Genomic DNA, 26,597 nt, shown 5'->3' on the forward strand with positions numbered 1-26,597 from the left:
GCCTTTTTAAAATCTCCCTCCTCTCACCTTAAAAATATGCCCCTAGTTTTCAAATCCCCCAATCTAGGGAAAAGACACTTGCCATTCATTCAATCTATTTATACTGCTCATGATTTTATAAAACTCTATAACATCACCTTTCAACCTTCTATGCTCCAGTGAAAAGAGACCCCACTTATTGGTGGGACTAGATTGGGTTGGGATATCTGGTTGGCATGGACGAGTTGGACCGAAGGGTCTGTTTTCATGTTGTACATCTCTATGACTATCAGTGTCTCCTTATAACTCAAACTCTTCAGTCCCAGCAACATCCTGCTAAATCTCTTCTGAAACTTCTCCAGCTTAATAATATCCTCTTATAACAAGGTGACCAGAACTGGACATAGTACTCCAGAAGACGTCTCTCCAGCATCCTGTACAACCTTAACATAACATCTCAACTCCCATAGTCAAAAGGTCTGAACAATGGAGGCAAGCTAAATGTCTTCTTAACCACCTTACCTATGCATGATGCATACTTCAAAGAATTATGTACCTAAACCCTTGGTCTCTCTCTCTCTCTATTCTACAACACTGCCCAAGGCCTCACTTTTAAATGTATAAGTCTTGACTTTGTTTGTTTTACCAAAATGTAATATCTCACATTTATTCGAATTAAATTCCATTTGCCATCTTCAACTCATTAACCCAATTGATCAAGATCTCTTTGCAATCTTGGATAACTTCTTCACTATCCACTATACCACTAATCCTCATGTCATCAGCAAACTTACTAACCATGTTTTCTATATTCACATCTAAATCATTTATATAAATGACAAACAAATGTGGACCCAGCATGATCCCTGTGGAATATCGCAGGCCTCAGGTCTCCAGTCCAAAAAAAAACAACCGTCCATCATTCTTTGTCTCCTGTTGTTCAGCCGATTTTGTATCCAATTGGCAAGCTCACCTTGAATTCCATGTTGCTCAAATTTATTTTTGCAAGGTAATCTGAGATGACAGCTTTAAGCTCATTTTTAGATTTGATATGATAGCAATACACAGCACCAAATGGTCTGATTAGGATAGCCATCATCTTTGATGCAACCCTACCTCAGTGAAAGTGCAGCATACTCACCACTTCATCATCAGATTCAGAGCTGGAACTCTCTTCTTCATCTGCCCTATCCCCATAGCGATCCTTCACTGGAAATCAAAGAAAAGTTCCACGACACTTTGTTTTTGCAATGACCATGACTAAAATTCTGATAGCATAAAGTACCTTCCACTTATCCTACACCTTTACTCTCAGCATTTCCAAGGTATAAATCATATGTACATATAAAAGAGAAAGAAATATGTTCATATGAACTCAAAATATAATTAACATACAAGTAAAAACTATATATAACACAACATATTTTGAATACACATAAATGCATTTTGAATCCGCATCAAAACATCTTAGTAAAATATTATAAATTATTTTCTAAGTATTTGACAGACATATTTCTACTATTACATGATTACTTATCTCTATTATCAAGATTAGTTTTATATAAACCCAATTTTTTGCACGCGTGGGTAAAATAAGTAGGTTAAAAAAAATCTAACATTCTCACTGCTAATTTACCTCGACTTCAGAGATAGGCCACACACTTAGTTTTATAATTTTCATCGATATTTTACGGCTTGATGTTGAATATTTTCAATGATTAATGGGTGAGGCCTAGTCCAACAGGCTTCATGCTGCCACCAGCCTCTAAGTAAAAGGCAAACATGCGCGCACAGATCAGATCAAATCAAACCGCTTCCTCCCTCGCCCTTTGGTGTACTCACGCCGTTGCAGCTCTTCCTTCTGTCGGTACTTCTCGTACTTGCCGGCGAAACGCCGGTTGATTTGCAGCTGCGAGCCGCCCTCCATCACCGTTGCCATGCACAACCGGCCGACCCCTGCCGGGCATAACCGGTCAAAGGTCAGAGGCCATGCTCAGTCTCCCACCAATCACCGGCCCCGGAGAGGTCACGTGACTGAGACCCCCCTTTCCCTCAACGACAAGAATAGAGCCAGTTCTTCACTGTGGACATAGCAAGGGTAAGTTAGTTCAGAACATAAATTCTCGGCTAAGTTCTTAAGTTTTACCTTATCCATGTAAAGCTCGGCTTTGCAAACTGATGCCATATCTTTTTCCCCCCCTCTAAGATGTTCCATCCCAAGGATTCATGTGGTAGTGTCCCTGCCTCTGAGCCAGGAGGTCTGGGGTTCAGGTCCCACCTGCTGCACAAAGTATGTACTGTGGGACCATCTTAGTTTCTGTACCAAACTGCAACAATCAAGATGTTCACTCTTAGGGCTTCTGTGATGCAGTGGCAGTGCCCCTACCTTTGGACCAGGAAGCCTGGATTCAAGTCCCTGCACTGCTCAGAGATGTGTAATGATAGAGATGTGATTTGAAAATATCCTTCAGGGCTCTTGTGGCACGGTGGTATATTGGTAGTGCCCTGCCTCTGACCTTAAAGGCCTGAATTCAAGCCCTACTTGCTTCAGCTGTGTATCTTAACATGTTTTGAATTTTGATTATTTTAAAAATGTTGATTCAGAAGGTTCTTGTGGTGCAGTGGTAGTGTCCTTACCTTTGAGCCTAGAGACCTGGTTCAAGTTCCACCTGTTCCGGAGAGTAATGCCATCTCTGAAAGGGTTGTTTATTCTTTAAAATCATGTTCATCCTTAAAAGTTTCCCTGCCACAAGCAAGCAGTACCTTGCATTTATGGTCCTATTGACTTTTTATTCATTCTTGGGATATGTGTTGCTGACAAACATTGTATTATTAATATTACATATGTTAATGTTATATTGTGAATGGTATATAAAAGTAAAAGGCAAACATTATTGATATTTTTAGATAGCCTTATCAGACATGTTGTGGCTCTTCTCTGAGGCAGGAGGAAGTTGAAGCCAGACCATCTGGCTTAAAGATAGGGTCATACCAATGCACTGCAAGAACCCTCTAAGTACCAGAGGTTTTATCCGAAATGAGCTTAGGTCAAATGCGCTGACCAATTGCACAAAGCCTACTGTTTGCAGGCAGTCTCCCATCCAAGTACTAACTGGTCCTGAATGTGCTCAACTTTCGCAATCAGACAAGATCAGACAATAGACTTGCATTTATATAGTCGCTTGCATAATCATCAGATGCCCCAAACCACTTTATGGCCAATTAATTTTGAAGAGTTGGCCTGTTGTGATGTAGAACATGTGACAGCTAATGATATTTATGCAATACTTGTTGTCGTTTGTAATAACTTATTGGACCACTTCAGAGAGCAGTTAAAATGTGACGAGTAAAAAGTGAGGTCTGCAGATGCTGGAGATCAGAGCTGAAAATGTGTTGCTGGTTAAAGCACAGCAGGTTAGGCAGCATCCAAGGAACAGGAAATTCGACGTTTCGGGCCAGAGCCCTTCATCAGGAATGAGGAGAGGGTGCCAGGCAGGCTAAGATAAAAGGTAGGGAGGAGGGACTTGGGAGAGGGGCGATGGAGATGTGATAGGTGGAAGGAGGTCAAGGTGAGGGTGATAGGCCGGAGTGGGGTGGGGGCGGAGAGGTCAGGAAGAGGATTGCAGGTTAGGAGGGCGGTGCTGAGTTCAAGGGAATTGACTGAGACAAGGTGGGGGGGAGGGGAAATGAGGAAACTGGAGAAATCCGAGTTCATCCCTTGTGGCTGGAGGGTTCCCAGGCGGAAGATGAGGTGCTCTTCCTCCAACCGTCGTGTTGTTATGTTCTGGCGATGGAGGAGTCCAAGGACCTGCATGTCCTCGGTGGAGTGGGAGGGAGAGTTAAAGTGTTGAGCCACGGGGTGGTTGGGTTGGTTGGTTCGGGCGTCCCAGAGGTGTTCCCTGAAGCGTTCTGCAAGTAGGCGGCCTGTCTCCCCAATATAGAGGAGGCCACATCGGGTGCAGCGGATGCAATGGATGATGTGTGTGGAGGTGCAGGTGAATTTGTGGCGGATATGGAAGGATCCCTTGGGGCCTTGGAGAGAAGTAAGGGAGGAGGTGTGGGCGCAAGTTTTGCATTTCCTGCGGTTGCAGGGGAAGGTGCCGGGAGTGGAGGTTGGGTTGATGGGGGGGGTGTGGACCTGACGAGGGAGTCACGAAGGGAGTGGTCTTTGCGGAACGCTGATGGGGGAGGGGAGGGAAATATATCCCTGGTGGTGGGATTGAGGTGTTGTAGTCCCTCTTCAATGATAGCGTGCAATCATTGCATAACATAGAAAAAAAAAGTCTTGCATTTAGGTAATGCTTTTCACGACTACCAAATGTCTCAGTGCTTTTCAGCCATTGAAATACGTAGAAAACAGGAGGAGCAGTGGGACATTCAACCTTTGAGCCTACTTTGCCATTCATTATGGCAGACTTTTGAAGAGTAGATACTGTTAAAATGTAGAAATTATAGCAGCTAATGTGTATACAATAAGCTCCCTATACAATGTGTATGATAATGTGTATACAATGTGTATGCTAATATGTATACAATAAGCTCCCCAAAACAGCAATGCAATAACAGCTGGATAATTTGTTTTTAGTGATATTGGTTGTGGGATAAATATCAACCAGGTTAGTGTGAAGTCTTCTGCTATTCTTTGAAATAGAACCATGGGATGTTTTGCATCCTCCTGTGAGAGCAAGTATCATTTCAGATTAATAGCATTCAAAAGATGGATCTTTTGATTATAAATGAACATAGAACAGTACAGCACAGTACATGCCTTTAGCCCATGATGCTGTGCTGAGCATTTATCTTAATCTAAATCAACCTAACCTACACACCCCTCAATTTACTGCCGTGTACGTGCTTGTCTAGCAGTCGCTTAAATGTCCCTAATGTCTCTGACTCTACCACCACCGCTGGCAGTGCATTTCACACACCCACCACTGTTGGCGTAAAGAACCTACCTCTGACATCTCCCCTATATACCTTCCTCCAATCACCTTAAAATTATGACCTCTCATGACAGCCATTGTTGCCCTGGGGGAAAGTCTCTAAGCTATCTGATATATCTATGCCTCTCATCACCTTGTACACCTCAGTCAAGTCACCTCTCTTCCTCCTGCTCTTCAGTGTGAAAAGCGGGAGCTCACGCAACTTCTATTCATAAGAACATGTAAAGGTGAAAATTTATGATTGAACAAGCTTATTTACGCAATAAGTTGACAACCAGAAATTGAACTGCAAGCAAGGAATGAGTAGATTCAATCTGTGTTTTGTTTTAATTAAAGTTAAACTTAATAGCTCAAAGTGGAGTAAGACTTTTTTCAGTTTTTATTTAAGAACACCATTCTGTTTTAATGTTAGGCTCAACTTTGAAAATAAACATCCCTGCGTGGAGTATATGTCGGTGCTGATGTAATGTAGTTCACTCCATCCGAATTGCTTTGGCAACGTATACATTTACATGCATGTTGTAGTCTGGAGCTATGAATAATGATGGTTGAGACTCCAATGCTCATTCCATCACAAGGCTGACCAGCAGTCTCTCTTACTCTTACTCCTTGCCATTGACGTGTGTTGGACGGATTTAAAAATTGTTATTCAAATGTTTGGCTGTGTCATGAAACCACGTTCCTTCCCCAACAACAAAATATTGGGAACATAATCACTGAATGCTTCCTGTTGTTATAGCCATTCCTTGTTTGAATCCTCAATTGAAGGTTCTATAATAACCCACCAGAAAGCAGAGAAGTAACTTACCTCAGTATTTTCTGTGGAGATGGTGCCCTGTTTCTGCTGAGGGCCTTGAGCCCCATTGACATCAAGGAATCCATTGCATTTTTTTATTCTTCACCCTTGTCTCACTAGATTGAGTTTTTTGAAGAAGTAGTGAAGAGGATTGATGAGGGCACAACAGTGGATATGATCCATATGGACATCAGTGAGGAGTTTGATAAGGTTTCTCATGGTAGACTGGTTAGCAAGGTTAGAGCGTATGGAATAGAGGGAGAACTAGTTTTTGGATACAGAGCTGGCTCAAAGGTAGAGGTTGCTTTTCAGACTAGAGGCCAGTGACCAGCGGTGTGCCAATATGGTTGGTCCTGGATTTACTGTTTTTTGTCATGTAAATAAATGATATGGATGTGAACATAGGCATTATGGTTAATATGTTTGTAGATAACACCAACATTGGAGGTGTAGTGGACGGCCAAGAAGGTTACATCAGAGTACAACAAAGATCTTGACCAAATGGGCAAATGGGCCAGTGGCAGATGGAGTTTAATTTAGATAAATGTGAGATGCTGTATTTTGGGAAAGCAAATCAGGGCAAGACTTGTATACTTAACGATAAGGTCCTGAGGAGTGTTGCTGAACAAAGAGACCTCGGAATGCAGGTTTATTGTTCCTTGAGTGGACTCTTAGGTAGTTAGGATAATGAAGAAGGTGTTTGGTATGCTTGCCTTTATTGGTCAGTGGATTGAGTGTAAGAGTTGGGAGGTCATGTTGCAGCTGAATAGGACATTGGTTAGGCCACTGTTGGAATACAGCTTGCAACTCTGGTCTCCTTGCTTTAGGATGTTGTGAAACTTGAAAGGGTTCAGAAAAGATTTACAAGGATGTTGCCAGGGTTGGAGGGTTTGAACCAAACGGATAAGCTGAATAGATTGGAGCTATTTTCCCTGGAGTATCAGAGGCTGAGGGGGTGACCTTGTAGAGATTTATAAGATCATGACTGGCATGGACAGGGTAAATAGATCAAGTCTTTTCCCCAGGTGGTGAAGTCCAAAACTAGAGGGCATAGGTTTAAGGTGAGAGGGTAAAGATTTAAAAGGAACCTAAGTGGCGGCTTTTTGTTTGTAAAGATTTGTGAGAATTCTTTAATTTTCTTCTTTGTTGTTTGTTGTCTGGCTATCTCCAGCTCTTCTCCGAGAGTGTGGTTCTTATACATGCTGGGTCTGCCTGCATTATCTACTCTGCCTCCCAACAATCCACACCATCTGAGAATTAGCCCTGAATGGCTGCTCATCACGTGTGAGCCAACGTAGTAGATGCTGGCAAGCTACCCAACTGCAGAAGGCATCACAATTAAGTCAGACTCTATTCTCACTGAGGTAGGCCACACTGTTGCAGTAAGATGTGGTAAACATTAAGAACAGTGGCTGATGATAGTTTCTTCTCTAACTTTACCACCTATCCCCATCCTGAACTCAGTGACGAGACCATAATTGTAGCACTCACACAGCCCATCCCAATATGTTCCCTCACCTTCGATCACACAGTAAACCTTGGACATCATCTGTGTACCCCATGTAGAACAAATAAATAAAATCACACAGTCATCCACAGTAAAACTTTCCGAAAAAGTGATATAATTTATTTGCAGATTTTTAAAAAAGTATAACGTCCACCAAACAAATTCAACATTATAAATATAATTATGTGCAACATGAACCAATTTACAATATAGCAACCTATAAAGTCTTCAAACATTCCCCTCCCCCCCCCCTTCCCAAAGTTGTGTTTTGTCCTCAACTCACTTCCACTTTCCCCGAGGCCCTGAATCCAACTGGGAGAGACTTCCAAATTTGTCAGCCAGTACCAAGCCCCAGTGACCATTCTTGATGTAATGGCCTTTTTTTTTCTGCAAACCCCAAACAGTTTAAAACAGCAAACTCTCTCAACAATAACATGCATCTAAGTGGCACTTCAATGTAAAAACAATTCAATGCGCATCACAAAATGGGCACAAATGTAAATGTCTGTTGAGACAGAAAGGGAAAGATTAGGATGGGTAGAGTTAGGCTAGTTTGAAGACAGACGTTGAGGAAAGCTTAAGAGAAAGAGAAGTGTGAAGACACAGAGGTCTGAAGGACAAGGTCAGGGTGATTTCTAGCCTGCCCTGCTGATAGTGGACTGAAAGGAGAAGGTACAATACGCTGAAGATTCAGGTGAGCAAGTGAGAAGGCATTTGAGGTCGAACAATCTGGTTCTCATGGTGAGATAAGTTTGGAAAGGGCAAAGGACAATCAAGAATGGGATCAGCAAAAGAGAAATGGACCAGAATTTGCAGTCTCCTCTTATCTGGTCTCTCTATTATTGCATCACTGTTAGAAAAGGAAAAATCTCAAATTGAAATTAAATATTTGGGACTGAAAGCAAGAATAAATATACATTTTTTTTTGTTATTCCATAACGTGCCTCATTTCTGAGGGACCTATACCGGACCCATTTAACTTCTGTCTCCAACCAAGGGACAGTGAGTCAATTTGTAATGACTGCCTTACCACCGAACTTGGCTGAGATCACATGACGGGTTTGAGTAGTCTGCTGCTGTGCTGTAATGATTCTGAGTGACCTGGACTTAAAAACTAAAAACAAATGGTTCTAGGTCTATATCATTCCTGTAATACCAAAATCCTACTAAAGGCAGCATGTTCAACCAGCAAGAAGTTGCTGGTTGGCAAGTCATCCTGTGTGCAGGAGCTGAAAAGAGAAGTAACTTTTTTTTTAAAGAAAAATCTGTTAAATCAACTTTTGTACTTCCCATGCATCATGTTAGAGTCTGTGCAAAAGACACATTTCTACCATTTAGGTAAAGCTTCATAAGCTACAAAATCCTATATCTGTAGCACTACTTCAAACAAAAGATCATCAACTTAAAATATTAACTCTGTTTTTCTCCTCACAGGCACTGCCTGATCATCTGAGTATTTCCAGCAATTTTTGTTATCACTTAATTTAATCGTTCTTGAAGGAAACTTAATTACAATTTTGCATTGTGTAAAAGGAACATAAATGTCCCAAAGTGCTTCATAGGAGCATTATGAAACAAAATTTGATGTTGAGCCATAAAAAAAACGATATTAGAGAAGATGGCCAAAAGCTTGCTGAAAGAGCAAGGAGTATTTTAAAGGAAGAAAGCGAAATAGAGTGGTTTATGAATTCCAACTGAATGCAGATTACCGTTGGCAGAACAATTAAAATCAGGAATGCTGAAAAAGCTAGAATTGGGACAGTGCAAATGACAGAGCAACTTCGGGCTGTCAGAACTTAGAAAGGGACATGGTCATGAAGGGATTTGAAAGTTCGGATGAGCATTTTAATATCAAAGTGTTGCTTTTCCAGGAACCATTGTGAAAGCATAGTTTGATGACTGGACTGGACCTTGTTTGAGTGAAATGGGCAGCAAAAGCTAATTAGAACTGTACTAGAATAATCAACTGTAGAGGGAATAAGGTATGAGGAAGGATTTCAGTAACGCAAGATCTGGGAGGGACAGAATTGGGTGGTACTGCAAAGGTGGAAATCAGTAGTAGTAGATATGTGACTGCTCGTCAGTTTTCAAAGCAAAAAGAAGTTGAAATGCCAAACTTTCACCAAAGCATTCACTGGCTGAACTATTTTATCCATTTATTTGCATTCAGCAACCACACCTAAGTGACACTAACACAATGTACCGACTCAATGTTTAAAAATCTTGTTCAATCCTCTAATGCACAGAGTAGTCTATAACCAACTCACAGCTGCTGAGAAACAAAAGGCCTCTCATAGGACTGTTGCTCACTCAATAGAACATTTACTATAACAATGTCATTATGGCAGTGTATTGTTGGGTAGGGCATTACCATCAGCACCTGTTTAACACAAACAGGGTTGCCTCTTTATGCTGCCTTTGTGGTAAAATTCAATTTCATTCACTGGGATTCAGGAATTTGTGTTCTGTACACTTTGGTCTACAGTTGTGTTTGCTTATCCCACAAGAACTGCAAACCAGTGGTCTTACAATTGAACATTCAAATTGAGAACTTAAAGTATTTCACATTTTAAAAAAAATTGTGTGTTCCCATTTTGTAAAAAAAAAATCACTTTAAAGTCATGCTTTCAGGATAAAGGATAATTAATTTTCAAATATAAATAAGCTTGATAATGCATTCCTTACATATATACATAATTATTAAAGCACCAATGATTCAAATTCACTGCTACATTAGCTGCTGTCTGTTTCCTTGTAAAAGTAGAGAGAAAATACAAAGCCACTTTGATGTGTACATACAACTCATTTTGCTTTGCTTTTTTTACAGTACTTTAAAATCATTGTAAACACACAGCACTTAAAATAAAAAGACACAGATTTTCAACTCCATAGTTCACAAGATTTTCTCCCATTTGTAGATGCTGTTTTCTATGCTCCTGTGCTTTTGTGTAGATGCTGCTCCTAGGCAGAAGATCAGCCTCCGTTCTGCTTTGGAGACGATCAGTGCAGACCTTCGCATTCAGTTGACAGCTCCTGAGTGTCCTAGCTACAGCTCTTCTGTTAAAAGGATGATCCCTTAGACTTCCTCACAAAATGCAGTAGTTTCTAGAACTGCATTGATGTGCGTGTCTTGGAGCTTTCTTGTACAGCACACTGTACAATGCTTTGGGCTTTTGAGGCAAAGTATGCACAACACGTGACTCAATTGATACTGTCTGATTCCACGCACCTCTTTTTAAAATGTTCAATGGTTGGGAGATGTAAACAGTAAATGAGTGGCATTATCTTGAAGGTATTTTTTGCCAACCTTTTTTGCAAGATGGCCAGCACATGTTTCTGGAGGAGTTGCCACAATGGCTCAAAATCTTATTTGTGGGGGGAGGGGGGAGGAGAAGGGAGGTGATTCAAATTAACAACAATAACCAAGGAACATATACAATGGGTCCACAATTAGCAGTGCAAAGTAGGAGTCCAATATGGTGGAAAGGAAGGATTCACAGCATAGTCAAGACCACACAGTGAGAGAGGTAAGGTATAAGCAACGTCAGCATTTCTTAATAGGCTCTGAATCAGTGTTGAGTTTGTGTCTGCATAGCTTGCAACTGTTGCTCTAACCAGGCAACTACTTCAGTTCTATTGGAGGCCCTTGCTAGATCCAGTGGTGTTTGCCCACTGATGTTCTTCTGCAAAATGCTTGATCTTGGAGTCAGGTATTGGACAAGGTCCAAGTAGCCCTCTTGGGCAGCCATGTGTATTGGCAGGCACCATGCAGCATCCTTGATGTTCACGTTTGCCTTGTATTTTATCAGGACCTTCATGGTATCCAAGAAACCACTCCGGGCCACATCGTGTGCCGGAGTAAAGCCCCATCTATCCTGGACATTTGGCTGTGCCCCGTTCTTCAACAGTTCCTCTGCAACCATTGTACTGCCCAGCATCATCACCTGGAAAGAGAAGCACAAAAACAGAGATTTAGGCTCTGAGTGTAACCAAAGGAGCTAGCCCTTTGTGGTGTGACAATTAAATCAGTCTGTGTATAGGAGGCACTGAAACAATTCACCAAGGCTTCTTCAATATTATCTCCCAAGCTTCTGATCTGCAACTCCCAGAAGGACGAGTAGCAGATGCACACAAACACCATCACCTCCATGACAGATACCATCCCAACTTATAGATGGATCTCTGTACACCTGCACTTTCATTCTTACTGGATCGAAATTCTTTTCCTCATTGGTGAACACTGCCTTCATTGTCTCAATTACAGCTAGAGATGAGCAATGTCCAAATCCCAAAGATCAATACTTCAAAATTAATGTTTGTATTGAATAGCATTTTGGGGATTTATGGCTGAAATTTTTGGGACTGAACTCCACAACGCTCTCTATTTTTCTGTATAAATTATAATTTACCATGGATTGAATCCCTTGCCATTTGAGTGAGCGAAGAATACACACTGAAGAATTGGAATAGGTGATTCAACCTCTCAAGCATGTTTAGAGTCCCTACAGTGTAGAAACAGGCCCTTCAGCCCAACTATTCAGTTACGGTTCAGCTGTACTGCAGCAAGATGGCAAACAATAAAGATTCACCAATTGTACATATTTCCTACTTAATGGCTCTGGGGAATGGAAATTAGGCCGAACTGTATTTTTAGGGGTAACTGTGGGCTTTGGTAATATTGGAGAGATGATTCTTGGGTTTTGGAGAGGAGCGACAACAGCATAGGGTTTATTTTTGATATTGCTGCTTGTAGAGAAGGAACCTACAATTAGACACAATTATGGTTTCGATCATTGGTGGAATCTTGCCCGAGTAATTCAGGCAGCAGTGTGGAAAACAGGCACTAACAGATCATGTTTGGTTCCTATTGAAATTAATGGTGAGAGGGGAAAATAGAGGGGTGCAAGGTTTTAGGAAAATAAAGGGGGTGGGCATGTTAGTGGTGCACTTTAGCAACCTAAGTTTGTTACTTTGTAAGGCATCTTGCACACATCGAATTTGATTTTGTTTGAAATCAGTTTCTGGGCATGTTTGTGTGTGCCCGGCGATCTGTGTCTGTCTCCCTTTCTGTCTCACAGCTGCAGAACAATGTAAACATTCTAATCATGCATCTCTCTGACTCTCCCACAGCTGCAAGAAGATGTAGACATATGTAGACATCGCAATTACTACCTTCCCCTGTGATTGTTATGAATTTGTCTCTGTAACAGCCCCGGGGCGCAGGGCTAGTGTGAAGTCTACCATGGGAACTCAGACATTATGGTGTCAGAAAAACCTCTGCAGAAGATGAAAGCAGTCTCTTTTACGCAGCAGTGATGGATTTTCAGAATCCAACGCCTTGCAACATTCAGTCATCCTTCCACATGACAACGTACTAACCTCAACCAAGGATTTTTGGTCAGAGGAAAGAGGAGGAAATTTGGGCACAGGGCATTACAAATCCAAAGTTTGACCTTTCCAGGAATGAAATTGGGGGATAATGCTATGCCACGAGTGATAGAAGGTTGGCAGTGATAATTGCTCAGTCGATTAATCATTTTTAAGCTGAGGTCAAAGGATTGTTCTATTTTGCAAACTAAAAGTACTAAGGATACTGGACAAAGACAGAAATATGGAGATACCAGACAGTCGTAGATCTACAATTCCACTGAATTTAGGGTGATCGCGTGTGGTCTAATTTTGGTTCACACTGCTACTTTATGCCGTTGGTGAGAGCTGCGGGTGAGACAGAGTCCACTGTTAAATATTACTTAACACGAATGCCTAGCAACATCTTGTGAACAGCTTGGTAGGTAATATACACAACCTGCAATAATTATTCTAACCCCACCCATATTTAAAGTGTTTTTAAATATGAAACGTATCTTTACCGCTTTCGATTTTAATTTGCAGAGGAGGAACAGTGTAAATTTAGAACAGCGATCGACAACGCGGACTGAAACCGCCCTTTTGTACACATTCCCCACTGTAAGACTCCGCCCTTCGTAGTAAAGTAACGTAAGAGTTACTGACATATTTGTCAAAGATTGTTCCTTTTCAGGGCTTTTTCTAAATTAAATCAACAATCGGATTATTTAGCTCCGTTTCCATCTCTCCAAAATTCCATCCCGCCAACTGCAGGCAAAAAATAGTTATCGGATAGAGTTTGGAGTCAGATGTCAAATTATTTCAAATCGGCTTTTCAACGTCAGCCGAAGGGGAAGGGGTCGGGGAGGCGGGGGAGGGAGCCCCTTGGCTTCATTCATAAATTGTGACGACCCCAGTAGCTCACAACCCCAAACTGCGCCTGAACATTTTATTTTGCGTTTCAATACATCTCTGGGCGCAGTCTGGGAACGGGTTAATCTTCCGCAGCAGGTTTAACCGGCTGACATCTCCGTCACAAGCGGCATCGCAACAGTCGTTTACAAATCCCAATGTCACGCACATCCCCAACTCTGAATCTGCTGCGTTCGACAGCAACGCAGATTCCGCTAGGACTTGCAAATTTTTACAGAATTTTTGTTACTGAAGGAGGTGAATGTAATCCTGAAAAGGGTTTCTGCCGGCTCAAACGAGTGTGATTTTAACTGGGAGGGGGGGGGGATTAAAAACAACATGCTGCTGTCTTTATCACTATTTCGAGTCGAGAGCTATTACCAACCTGCAGTGCGGTTTGTCCGAATTTATTCACCGCGTTGGCGTTCACCTTTTCATCGGTCAGCAGACGCTTCACCTCTTGCCAGTCTCCCCGTACGGCAGCCTGCGACAACTTATCCCCGTCCAGTATGGTTTTGCCCATATTTATGTGTGTGATTCCCAACGTTAAATATTTGCTTTGCTTTAAGCCCTCCGCGACTGGAGGCGAAGGCAAAAGCCTACTGTTGTTGCTGCTGTAATCTCTCTCCGCTTGCCGGGCAAGTGAGTTAGCCCCCACTCTAGGGAGGAGTGAAGCAGGATATGATTGACAGACGCAGCCGCCAATCAGAGTGGCGGTGTCTGCTGCCGCACCGGGCAACATTCTAAATCGCGACTCAACGTTCGGAGGCCGGGCCAGCCGACCAATCAGGGACGAGATGGCCCGAAAGGTGCAATAACATACTGACGTTGGGTCTTTGTGACGTTATCTGTTTTGTTACTTTCACGCTGTGGACGCACGCGCGGCTCCAGAGGAGCTGACAGCTCCCCCGGGGCGACAATCGTTGCAAATTTGTGTTGCACTGAGTGGCCGAAGCAGCGGCTAGCCTTACATTACCCCCTTCCCAGCTAAAACGGAACCTCAGGAAGAGTCACTGGACTCGAAACGTTGACTCTGTTTATCTCTCCACAGATGCTGCCAGAGCAGCTGAGTTTCTCAAGCAATTTCTGTTTTTTTTAGATTTCATTTGGGCTCATGTGGCACAGTGGGAATGTCTTTGCCTCTGAGGCAGGAGGCCCCATATTTAAGTCTGTCCTTCAGGGGCATGCCATAAAACATTTCTTTACAGGTTGATTATATCTAATTTCCTCAGGTCAGACAGCACAAGAAGAGTCTGGTCCCACAGTCACTAAGTATTTAGCCAACCTGCTAATAATTCCATCCTTTTTCTTTCTTTAAAAAGTCAAATCTGTTCATACATATCTTGGGCATGTGAGATTTAAATCCAGGCCGAGAGGTAAGGACTCTACTACTGTACTATAAGATGCTTTAGTCCATTTTTAGTCTTGAATTTTCACAGGAAATTCAAGAAAGCCTGGAGGCCCGTGAACAGTGTTGTGTCACAAGGATTGAGTCATAGAGATGTACAGCATGGAAGCAGACCCTTCGGTCCAACCCGTCCATGCCGACCAGATATCCCAACCCAATCTAGTCCCACCTGCCAGCACCTGGCCCATATCCCTCCAAACCCTTCCTGTTCATATACCCATCCAAATGCCTCTTAAATGTTGCATTCTACCAGTCTCCACCCCTTCCTCTGGCAGCTCATTCCATACATGTCCCACCCTCTGAGTGAAAAAGTTGTCCCTTAGGTCTCTTTTATCTTTCCCCTCTCACCCTAACTATGCCCTCTATTTCTGGACTCCCCAACCCCAGGGAAAAGACTTTACCTATTTACGCTATCCATGCCCCTCATAATTTTGTAAACCTCTATAAGGTCACTTCTTAGCCTCCGACGCTCCAGGGAAAACAACCCCAGCCTGTTCAGCCTCTCCCCATAGGTCAAATCCTCCAACTCTGGTAATATCTTTGTAAATCTTTTCTAAACCCTTTCAAGTTTCACAACATCTTTCTGATAGGAAGGAGACCAGAATTGCATGCAATATTCCAACAGTGGCCTTGACCAGCAACACATTTGCAGCTGTGATCTCCAGCATCTGCAGACCTCATTTTTTACTACAACAGTGGCCTAACCAATGTCCTGTACAGCTGCAACATGACCTCCCAACTCCTGTACTCAGTACTCTGACCAATAAAAGAAAGCATAACAAACACCATCTTCACTATCCTATCTACCTGTGACTCCATTTTCAAGGAGCTATGAACCTGCACTCCAAGGTCTCTTTGTTCAGCATGACTCGCTAGGACCTTACCATTAAGTATGTACGTCCTGTTAAGATTTACTTTCCCAAAATGCAGCACCTCACATTTATCTGAATTAAACTCCATCTGCCACTTCTCAGCCCATTGTCCCATCTGGTCCAGATCCTGTTGTAATCTGAGGTAACCCTCTTCGCTGTCCACTACACCTCCAGGCTAAGATAAAAGGTAGGGAGGCTTGGCTACTCTCTCTCATTCCTGATGAAGGGCTTATGCTCGAAACGTCGAATTCCCTATTCCTGAGATGCTGCCTGGCCTGCTGTGCTTTGACCAGCAACACATTTTCAGCTGTGATCTCCAGCATCTGCAGACCTCATTTTTTCCTGCGTACAGGACCTTGAGATTGGTTGAGGAATGGTAGATCAAATTTAATTACATATGAGGTGTTGCATTTTGGAAAGACAAATCAGGGCAGAACTTATACGCTTAATGGTAAGTTCCCAGGAAGTGTTGCCAAACACAGAGACCTGAGAGTGCAGGTTCATAGTTCCTTGAAAGTGGAATCACAGGTGGACCATGTAGTAAAGAAGGCATTTGGTATGTTTACTTGTATTGGGAAGTGCATTGAGTATAGGAGTTGCGTTGTCATATTGCAGCTGTACAGGACATTGATTCAGCCATATTAGAATACTGTGGTCTCCTTGCTACAAGATAGATGTTATGAAACTTGAAAGGATTCAGAAAAGATTTACAAGAATGTTACCAGGATTAGAGGCTTTGAACTTTCAGGAGAGGCTGAATAGTGGCTACTTTCCCTGGAATGTCGGAGGCTGAGGGGTGACCTTATAGAGGTATATAAAATCATAAGGGACATGGATAGCATAAATAGCCTAAGGTCTTTTCCCAGGGAATGGGAGTCCAAAACTAGAGGGTATAGGTATAACATCAGAGGGGAAAGATTTAAAAGGGATCTAAGAGGCAATTTTTTTACACAGAGGGTGTTGGAATGAGCTGCCAGAGGACGTGGTAGGGGCTGGTACAATTTACAACATTTTAAAAGGCATTTGGATGGTTATATGAAGAGGAAGGGTTTAGAGGGATTTGGGTCAACTGGTTGCAAATGGGACTAGGGGTAAAAAATGAGGTCTGCAGATGCTGGAGATCACAGTTGAAAATGTGTTGCTGCAAATGGGACTAGATTAATTTAGGATAGCTGGTTGGCATGAAGGAGATGGACCTAAGGGTCTGTTTCTGTGCTGTACATCTCTGTGACTCTGGCTGGCCCAGGCTTATCCACGCCCATAGCAATGTGATTGGTTTTCACCTGCCTTCTCAAATGACCAGCAAGCCACTCAGTTGTATCAATCGTTAGGAAATTACAAAATAAGAAACGAACAGGACATGGACTGCAGCTGTTCAATAAGGCAGCTGACCACCACTTTCTCAAGGACAACTGACAGCAGGCAATAAATGCTGCCCCCACGAGTAAATAAAAAAAATCCAGTGGTCTCGCCTATTGTTATTCACACTCGTCCCCTTGTGTTGAATTCGCCAGTTTTAACAATGGTTATAGTGACTGGCACTGCCTCTTCGACCGACCAGCATCTTGTCGCGTTCGGGTGTTAATGTAATTACCTGAGTTTTAAAATTTTATTTTTATATCCCTGAGCCTCAATCGTTGAAATAGCTGCAAGGTTTTCCAGACGCAGTGTGTTAATTGGAATAACAACCCGTAATGGTTTGGAGGACAAACAGGAATTGCTGAAGAAACTCGGCAAGTCTGGCAGCGTTTGTGGGGAGAGCGAGAAAAAACAGTGTGTTTATGGTCCCGTATCACTTCTGTCGAAGCAGCTGCCAGCCCTGCTGAGTTTCTCCAGGGCTTCTTGTCTGTATTTCAGACCTCGAGCATCCCCGGGCTTTTGGTTACATAAACATGGAGTCTATACCCTTGCCGACTTCGGGAAAGTTGTGTCAAAAGGAGCGCCTTTCATTTCTCTCTCACGCACACTCGGTATAATTTATATGGTGTAACTCGGGTGTACAGACTCCCAGATAACTCTGAAATGATGTCCTGTGTTCTGGGGTGTCTCCGGTACGCTCTGTTACCAAGAAGACCAAACTGCAGAATTCATCTGAACTTAGCCAAAACCGTAGGATGACTAAACGAACTTTAGTCTGCAGTTTGTGATGTACCTACATAATTGCAAACGGACATCATTCGGTCACAATATAAAGAAATATCTCCTCACTTTAAGCTCTGTATTGCGACTGGGTTACAGGTTCAATTCTTTCGAAATGTGGAGTTTCAGTCATCAAACTTTCAGCTTTTCATGAAGATGTGTACTCAAACTCCACCCAGCCAAGGCTTGAGCCCAAAACAAAGACACTGAGTGGCTCGCCAGCATTGATTGTTAACTGTGTCATTGCGCCCACAATGGCAAAATCGTCTCAAGGTAATAAGGGAGGGATTTCCAAAGAAGCCGAGGGAGGAAGTTGGAGATTGATCATTGGCGCGCATCCTTGTTCTCAAGAAGTGTGACATTATTTGGAAGTTCTAGTTTTTTTTTGTGATTTTGATTTTTTTTTAAAATCCCAGTCCCATCTGATGACTCTTCGCCTAAAATTCGACAAAGAAGAGTTTGTTGTCTTGACTACACCCCGCTTCAACCCACAGGACTGGAAATGCACGAATTGCTGATTCATTTCATGACTGTTTACAAGCTAAGGAGCCCAGGGTGACCGCAGCGCAGCCGCTAATGTTTACCATACGGACTGAGGCCATTCAGCCCGCCTTGTCCGTGTGCCGGCCGATCGCTGCAGCAATCTAAATAGAAACAAATGCATCTTCCCCGGGCACCAAATATCCCACCTCCTCACCACGACTCCCTTCAAAAACGACAGTTGCTCCCTTGCAGTAAGTTGCAGGTTCAACAGCCCGCGCCGTGCAAAACGAGTATTCTCCTGCTTAACTCACAGATCACCCATTACTTCACCTCTCCCTCTCTCTCTCTCTCTGCCGCCATCCCTTCCCCCAGCCAGTCCGGGGGAACTAGATCTCCCTTCATTATTATTCCAAACATTTCAATTTGAGAAGATGGCAGTAATAGATTAGATAAGGGAATCGAGAGAGCTGGGGTTAATGCTTTGGGAATGCGGGTTCGGACTTTGAAATTAGTGAATTGGCAACCGGAATTTGAAAATTAGCCTTCGTCAGGCGATCATGAAATTGCCATGTATTAAAAACCTACCTGGTTTAATTAAGGGAGGAAATCTGCTAACTATCCTTGGTGTGGCCGCCATGTGACTCCAGTCTCATTCTTAACCTCCCTCTGCAATGGGCAGTGAAGGATTGTCAACACAGGATGGCCTTTTCACATCCAATGAACCAACACATATTTTTAAAAACGCTCTATCATATCTATTCTCTATTTTCACGAGTGGGTACGCTCCCGATTCCCTCTTCAAATCAGACCCGGCACAAATCCTTGGCCCTTTTCTCGTAAACTGCGAAGTTGTACTTTCAGTCAATAAAAGCCGAAAGAACCGCGGATGCTGTAATTCGAAAACAAAAACAGAAATTGCTGAAAAAAAGATCACCTGCGGAGAAAAGTCAGAGTTAACGTTAAGGGTCGAGTGGCCCTTCCTCAGAACACTGATTTCTCTCCTCAGATGCTGAGCTTTTCCAGCAATTTCTGTTTTCATTTGTGCTCTCAGTCAACAATGTCCCAATGTCTGGAACACCCTCCAACTTCACCGCCCTTCCCCCATTCCCATCAACTTATTCTGTCCTCCCCGCTCATGCGCTTAGAATTGTCCAACTGCTTATGTCGGTCCTTGCAAAATCCATGGTTCCGGCGTTTCCAGACATTGTTTGTTGTGGAAACCTAAAGATGCAAAGTTCCCTTTCGACAAAACTCGGCGCTTCGCAATATTCAACATCATCACTGTTTCTTTCCACCTGTGACATGACCTCTCTGTGGTCAGCGCCCTATTTACCAAACCCACAATGATTATTTACCTCAGATATTTTCAAAAGTAATTGTGTGTGTGAAGGTGAGATGTGAGAAAAAAAAACGCACTTTACAAATGCAATTGTAATTATGGAGGCTTTTAAAAATAAACAAACTGGAAACGTGTAACAAAAAAAATTACTCTGAAACCTATGAGGTAAACCTTGTTGGACTTATTCCATACTGTTTGGAGCCACTTTGCTCTGTTGAATCCACGTTTAAGCACACTGATTTATGAGTGTAAACTATATAAGCAAAGCTTGCTTATACCAGGAGGTGTCAGCTCCTTTATGAATGGCGTTGTCTGGTTTGCCATTCAGTTTTTAAGGCTTTTTCTGCACCTCCTCCTCTTCCTGTTATTGTTGCTACGGACGCTTCTCAACCCGGTGAACCATCTTGGCGGTCGTTTATATATATTTTTAAAAAATCATACTTCTCATTGCATTTAATCATAGGCGAGTCGGCCTTCCGAGTAAGTACAATGTGCAGTGTAATCCACGTAGTGACAATGAAATTCTGTTTAAACAGCACAATCTCATTTCTTCCCAGATTAGTTTCCAATCAGTTCCCGGAAAACCCCATGCAAAAGGCAACTATTCAGAATTCCAGGTTAAAACGGATATCAGCACACAGTCTTTTTACAGTTACTCCAAATCCCACAGAGGTAAGATTAGATTCGATTACCTACAATGGAAACAGACTCTTGGCCCAACAAGTCCACACCAAGCCTCCAAAGGAGTAACCCACCCAAACCTATTTCTCTCTGACTAATGCACCTAACACTATGGGCAATTTAGCGTGGTTAAATCACCTGCCTGCACATCTTTGGACTGTGGGAGGAAACCGGAGCACCCACGCAGACATGGGGAGAATGTGCAAACTCCATACAGATACTTGCCTGAGGCTGGAATCGAACCTGGGTCCCTGGCCCTGTGAGGCAGCAGTACTAACCACTTGAGCCACCATGTAGCCAAATAAGTTCAAATTCGTCCAAATGGGTTGGTCCCATTCAGAGCACTATAAATCAGAGCCTCATTTCTGTCCGTAAACTTACAGTATAAACAGTGTCAGGGGTGCTGAGATTTATTCATTTTTTTTCACAGGATGACCCATCAGTAATTGCCCTTGAGAAGGTGTTGAGGGCCATTAAATAGGCTGCTGGGCTATTTCAGAGTCAACCACTTTGTGATGGGTCTGGAGTCATCTATGGGCAAGGGGGGGGGGAGCAGATTTCCTTAAAGAAAATCAATGACCCAGATCAGAAGTCTCATGATTGCTGCAGTTTGCAAGGTATTCCCAGTTAACATCCAATGACCCCTGTATGTGTGACCCCATCTTGTAAGGATAGGGCTGGATCAAAGAGCAGTATTGGGCATGCCATAGAATTATTAAGCTGCTTTTGCATTCCAACTATAGCATGCACCTGTTAAACTGACAGAACATTAGCACAACAGCATTGACTAGCTTCTGCTGACCTAATAATATTAATATTCAGCCCAAAAAAAACACCTCCACAAACCACTGAAACTCTCCCTTTGCATGTTCACACTGAAAAGTAATTCTCACTGCGTTGGCGGGACCTGTTTCTGCAAACTCCAGTGTGGTCGATGACTGATTTATCTGATATTTCATGATGTTTTTCTGCTCAAAGTGTCAAATGTGGTCTGGAGTGTAAGACAGGAAAATGGTGAAGAAGTTTCATCACTAATTGTGGGAGCTTGCTGTACACATTGTTTCTTCAGTTACAGCCATGATTACACTGGACAAAAACTCTGATGGCTGAATGAGACTCATTGAGACATTCTGGAATTGTGCAAGGTGCATATTGGATATATAATATTGCAAGAAGAGTCATAGATCAGGGCACTTTAGTTTATTGTGGCTGTGACAGTCAGCAGCTAATTATTCTCTTGTATGCAATGGCAATTCAAGTTCTCATCTAAACAGTTCTCAAATGTTTTGAGGGTTGCTACTTCTACCAGGCTTTTATGCACTGAGTTCCAAATACCCACCACCCATTGGGTATAAATGAAATCCTAAAATTGCCTTTAAACCTCATGGTCCTTACCTACAAGCTGTGCCCCTAGTTATTTACCCATCTTCGAAGCGGAATTGTTTATCTCCATCTATGCCTCTCATACTTTTGTGCACTTTTCCAGTTGTGAACACAGTCTGTCTTACCTTTGACAGTGAAACTCACTATGACTGAGATCTTAAAAGCTACAGGTAACCAATCCAACACAGACTTGGAAAGTGGTTCTAGGCTTATGTACAGCCCAATGGGAGAGGCTGCGTACCGATAAGGAGAGACTTTGGCATTGGGCTATCTTTTAGGAATAAAAAGTGAGGTCTGCAGATGCTGGAGATCAGAGCTGAAAATGTGTTGCTGGTTAAAGCACAGCAGGTTAGGCAGCATCCTAGGAACTGGAAATTCGACGTTTCGGGCCAGAGCCCTTCATCAGGTAGCAGGGTATTGTACAAAAATAGATAGTATATTAAACCCCCTTCACCCACACACTAGAATCATCACAGCAATTTGTTGGATACACAGCTGTGTGTCAGAGATCTATGGACAGCACTGGACACTTCCTCTACCAGGATACCCGCAAGAGAGATATAAAGATTGTGGGTGACAGCTGGAGGGCAGTCACTGAGAGCAGCGATCTCTGGAGGTTGACTGTTTGGAAGGTAGTGAGCAGAAACAGAAATCGCAGCTGGCTGAGAAGAGAGTCCAATGAAAACAGAGTCCAGAGAATCATGCACCTTCTCAGCCCATTATCTTCCTCTGCTGATTGGGGCTCCTGAGTCACACCAGCCAATGCCTAACATGGGGGTGACTAACTGTATTATGAGATTGAAGACAACAGGAATGTACAGCCCAGTATTTTTCTGCAGGAATGGAAAATTGTGCTTTCAAAACAAAACTGACCCACTTCTCAGATAGTTGATTTGTTGCAACAGTAATAGAAATCTGGGTACAAAATTGGCTAAATAGGAAGCAGACAGTAATGCTCAATGGATATTTTTAAGGCTAGAGGAAAGTTTGCACTGGAGTTCCCCACAGGTCCGTTGCTCTACCCGATATGTATTAATGATTAAGATCCTGGTGTGCAGGGGATGGTTTCAAAGTTTGCAGATGTCTCTAAATTTGGACAATTGTCAGCTGTGAGGAAGACAGTATGGAACTTAAAAAGACATTTGACAGTTTGGTAGAGTGGGAAGGTGGGTGGCTGATGAGGTTCCATGCAGAGAAATATGAGGTGATGCACTTCGGTTGGAAGAAGATTGAAAAACAACTTAAAATGGATGGTTAAAAAACTAAAGTGGTGTGGAAGCAGAAGAAGCTGGGTGTATATATGCACAGATCATTAAAGGTGGCAGGACAGGTGAAGAGACCAGTTAAGAAGATATACACTGTTCTCAAATTTTTAAATAGGGTATAGAGTACAGGAGCAAGGAGATGATATTGAACTTGTAAAAAGGCACTTATTAGACTTCAGTTGGTGTACTGTGTCCACTTATGGGCACCACATTATAGGAAAGCTATGAATGCATTGAAGACAGTGCAGAAGTGATTTACAAGAATGGTTCCAGGAATGAGAGACTTCAGTTGTGAAGATAAATTGAAGAAGTTGGGACTGTTCTCCTTGGAGAGAAGCAGGCTGCGAGGAGGTCTGACAGAGGTTTTCAAAATCATGAGCAGGATGGATAGAGTAGATAGGAAGAACCTGTTCCTGTTTGTAAGATAGAAGAGAGAGGGCATAGATTTAAAGTGATGTGCAAATGAAGCAAGGGTGATGTCAGGAAAAACATTTTATGAATGAATGTTAGGGTATGAAATGCACTGCCTGGCAATGTAGTGGAGGAAGGTTCAATTGTGGCATTCACAAGGGTATTGGATGACTATTTGGAGAGTAACTGTGTGCAGAGATTGGCACTGAGTAAGAGAACCAGTGTAGGTACGATGGGTCAAATGGCCTCTTTCTGTCCCATAATAATTCTATGATTACTTCTAAGTCAAACTACGACTTGTAGAGCAGAATATTCCTATGTTTGTGGATTCATTTGACGTTCCAATCTCAATTTCACAATAAAATTCCTTAACATTGCAGTGCTATAATTATGAAGACACTGGGAACATTTGTGACACAGCACCACCTAGAGTCTCTGTTCTTAACTTCACCTGCATTCATTTATTTTGCAGTCTAAATACAGTGCAGATTTATTAAGTTCTGAGGCAGAGTCACCGGACCCGAGACTTTAACTTTGATTCCTCTGCAGAGGTGCTGCCAGACCTGCTGAGCTTTTCCAGCATCTTCGGTTTTTGTTACCGATTTATTAGTGCTGAGTGCGTGATGAATGCAGGAAATGCTGAACAGGTCAGGCCGGTATCTGTATATAGAGAGAAACAGAATTAATTGTTGCAGGTCTGTGACTTTTCGCCTGAGCTATTGGTTACTACTTTGAAACTGACAGTTACTTCCGGACTCATGCAGAAAAGTTTCAAAATCAGAAGTGACTATCAATGTGTCTAGGCTTTTCATAGGTTACAAAGTAGAGGTTTAAATGGTTGCTATCTCCCCTGCAATCAATGAAAGAAAGTATCCCTCTCCATAATGAGGTCTTGCTGTGAAATAAACCTTTTAAAACTTGAAAATCACACAACACCAGGTTAGAGTCCAATATGTTTAATTGGAAGCACTAGCTTTGGGAGCACCGCTCCTTCATCAACTCCACAACCACCTGATGAAGGAGCGGCGCTCCCAAAGCTAGTGCTTCCAATTAAATTTATTGGATTATAACCTGGTGTTGTGTGATTTTTAACTTTGTACAGCCCAGTCCAACACCGGCATCTCCAAATCATCTTTGAAAAGTTGGTTCTGTTTCTTGCTTGCAGATGCCGTCTGACTTGCTGAGAATTTCAAGCATTTTCTGATTTAACCTGAAAAAAAATGGCTACACTTTGTTGAACAAGGTGTAACTGGGTTTATGACAGTGCTCAAAGTTCCAGAATTACTGCCGAACCTCCTCACTGGTCTGAAAAGCTACTCCTATATTTGTCGATTGTTAAGCGTCTTTGTAACAATAAAGGCAAATGTGCACTTTTTAAAACGTACAGGTCTGCCACTCACAATTGTCTATATGATTTCCTGAAAATTTAAATTACAAGCAAAGCAAAATTTAAACTTAAAGTGAAGGATACTAAGTGCCATTAAGTCATAGTTTGCTGTAAATGTTTGGCCCTTTACCCACTTGCTGTTATTGCTGTCGCAGCAAGCCGCACCCTTGACTTTGTACCAGGTTTAAATTGTCATCGGGAAGAGAAGTTCAGAGATCATCAGGTCATTGTGGGTGGCTTTCTTTGAGATACTTGCAAGCACCTTTGACAAGACTGCCATATCCAGGACATTATAGTGGGAACACAATGTAGGTTAAAGGGGCTTATTATTGCTATTCAAAGATCCTCAATCTATTTTCTACAATCCACGGGGAATGCCTTTTCAGCCTGAGAAAGTGTATTTTAACACACTGAAAGACTTAATGGAGCTTGTCTGCATTAATTTTGACTGCATTTTTGTCTCCTCCTCCCCTGAAGGTGATGGAAGAAATCAAGATGATAAGCAGAGGGTAGGGGAGTCCTGCACGAAGGGGTACAATCTCAAGATCAGAGCCACATCAATGACATGCATTACAATTTTGTTAAGGCACCTGTAATACATCACCCCAGTCTTGTAGTAATGTTGGACTCTCCCACAAGTGGAAACATCAATAAATTAGTTACCCAAGATTTTTGGACTTACTGAATGGAATGACTGGCAATGGGGGAGTGAAGTTTATGGGTTGAAAGGAGTGGTGAGGAGGAGTGGAGAACAGAAATGAGTTTAAAACAATGTAAATAGGTGTTTAGGAAACTTGTTATCAGCAAATAAATAATCAAATCTCCAACCCATTGGAGAAGTGCACTTCAGTGATGAAATGCAATACCAAATTCCTGAGAGCTAAATGCCGTTGAAACAGGGAGTAGCATGGCATGAGGGCCACAGACTAGACAGAGAGCTCCAATGAGAACCTTTGAACATATCTAGTTCACAAACGAATACCAGACTTTTGTTCTATTGAAGACAGAGAAGCCGAGAGAGTGAATCAACACCAGACAGGTCCAAGTCCTGGGTTGCCAGAGTTAAGAGTTATTGGGAGGACACCAAAACAGCTGTTTGAAATGATGAACACTTCAAAATAAGCTGACAATAAATGTGCTTGACCATCTTCCCCGACTGGTGAAATGAACGATTTTTGGTGTAAGGTATATTAGACAGCACTTGGTGCATCTCCGACAGATCCTGGCAAAGTATATTTTCACGAGATTCTTTTGTTCATTTAAAGAAGCCTTTCTGTTTTTAACCAGTCCTCTGTATAATTCTGCAATTGTAAATTGAAAGATGGCCTGTACTTGTAATATGGAGACTCTATAATGATTGTAGGATGGTATCCCAGCAAAAATATGTTTTTATTTTATGCGGGCAAGCATAATTGATAAAAGAGGTGCTCAAAATATTTTCTTTTTTAAATGTTTCATCATAGGAAATGTCAGAACAAATGCTCATGAGGCCCAAAGCCCCTCAGTCCAGTGACTTGAATTTAGCTCGAAGACTAAACAAGCTTTGGAAATACATTGATGCAACGGGCCTTCAGAAAAGCATGGAGGACCTGTGTGCCCAGCTGCTGAACAGGACAGAGCTGCCATGCAACCCATACCTGGGGTTTGTCCATCGACTGCACCAGCAGGCAGAACGGTAAGTGGCAACAACAATTTGCATTTATACATCAGCTGTGATGCAGGGCATTCACAGGGGCAGTTTAGGAA

The 26,597-nt window shown here is 42.5% G+C and overlaps 3 protein-coding genes across 4 annotated transcripts in view; 1 reads left to right on the forward strand and 2 right to left on the reverse strand.

Moving 5' to 3' along the window:
* kri1 (KRI1 homolog) overlaps window positions 1-1,938 on the reverse strand; it is a 32,055-nt gene extending 30,117 nt beyond the window's left edge. The window contains exons 1-2 of the mRNA XM_060854887.1: window positions 1,822-1,938; window positions 1,121-1,188 (exon numbers count right to left, since the gene is read on the reverse strand). Of these exons, the coding sequence (XP_060710870.1) occupies window positions 1,121-1,188; window positions 1,822-1,918 (165 nt within the window). The 5' untranslated portion in view covers window positions 1,919-1,938. The remainder of the gene's footprint in view (window positions 1-1,120; window positions 1,189-1,821) is intronic.
* Window positions 1,939-2,023: 85 nt separating this feature from the next.
* The window catches only part of LOC132835806 (uncharacterized), an 89,010-nt gene continuing 64,436 nt past the window's right edge, over window positions 2,024-26,597 (forward strand). For both annotated transcript variants that reach the window (XM_060854888.1, XM_060854889.1), the window contains exons 1-4: window positions 2,024-2,077; window positions 12,356-13,013; window positions 20,282-20,396; window positions 26,315-26,526. In XM_060854888.1, the coding sequence (XP_060710871.1) occupies window positions 20,313-20,396; window positions 26,315-26,526 (296 nt within the window). In that variant the 5' untranslated portion in view covers window positions 2,024-2,077; window positions 12,356-13,013; window positions 20,282-20,312. The remainder of the gene's footprint in view (window positions 2,078-12,355; window positions 13,014-20,281; window positions 20,397-26,314; window positions 26,527-26,597) is intronic.
* On the reverse strand, window positions 7,379-14,133 carry LOC132835808 (cyclin-dependent kinase 4 inhibitor D-like). Its single transcript, XM_060854890.1, has 2 exons — window positions 13,869-14,133; window positions 7,379-11,169 (listed from the first exon to the last, which is right to left on the reverse strand). The coding sequence occupies exons 1-2, from the start codon at window positions 14,004-14,006 to the stop codon at window positions 10,795-10,797; spliced, it is 513 nt and encodes a 170-aa protein (XP_060710873.1). The 5' UTR covers window positions 14,007-14,133; the 3' UTR covers window positions 7,379-10,794.

Source organism: Hemiscyllium ocellatum, chromosome 45 (genome assembly GCF_020745735.1).
Source record: "Hemiscyllium ocellatum isolate sHemOce1 chromosome 45, sHemOce1.pat.X.cur, whole genome shotgun sequence".
Lineage (NCBI taxonomy): Eukaryota > Metazoa > Chordata > Chondrichthyes > Orectolobiformes > Hemiscylliidae > Hemiscyllium > Hemiscyllium ocellatum.

Coding starts and splice junctions, on each gene's coding strand:
- LOC132835808 (XM_060854890.1), bottom strand. CDS start 14,006: ATGGGCAAAACCATACTGGACGGGGATAAGTTGTCGCAGGCTGCCGTA. Junction 11,170..13,868: donor TCGGACAAACCGCACTGCAG/GTTGGTAATAGC, acceptor TTCTCTTTCCAG/GTGATGATGCTGGGCAGTAC.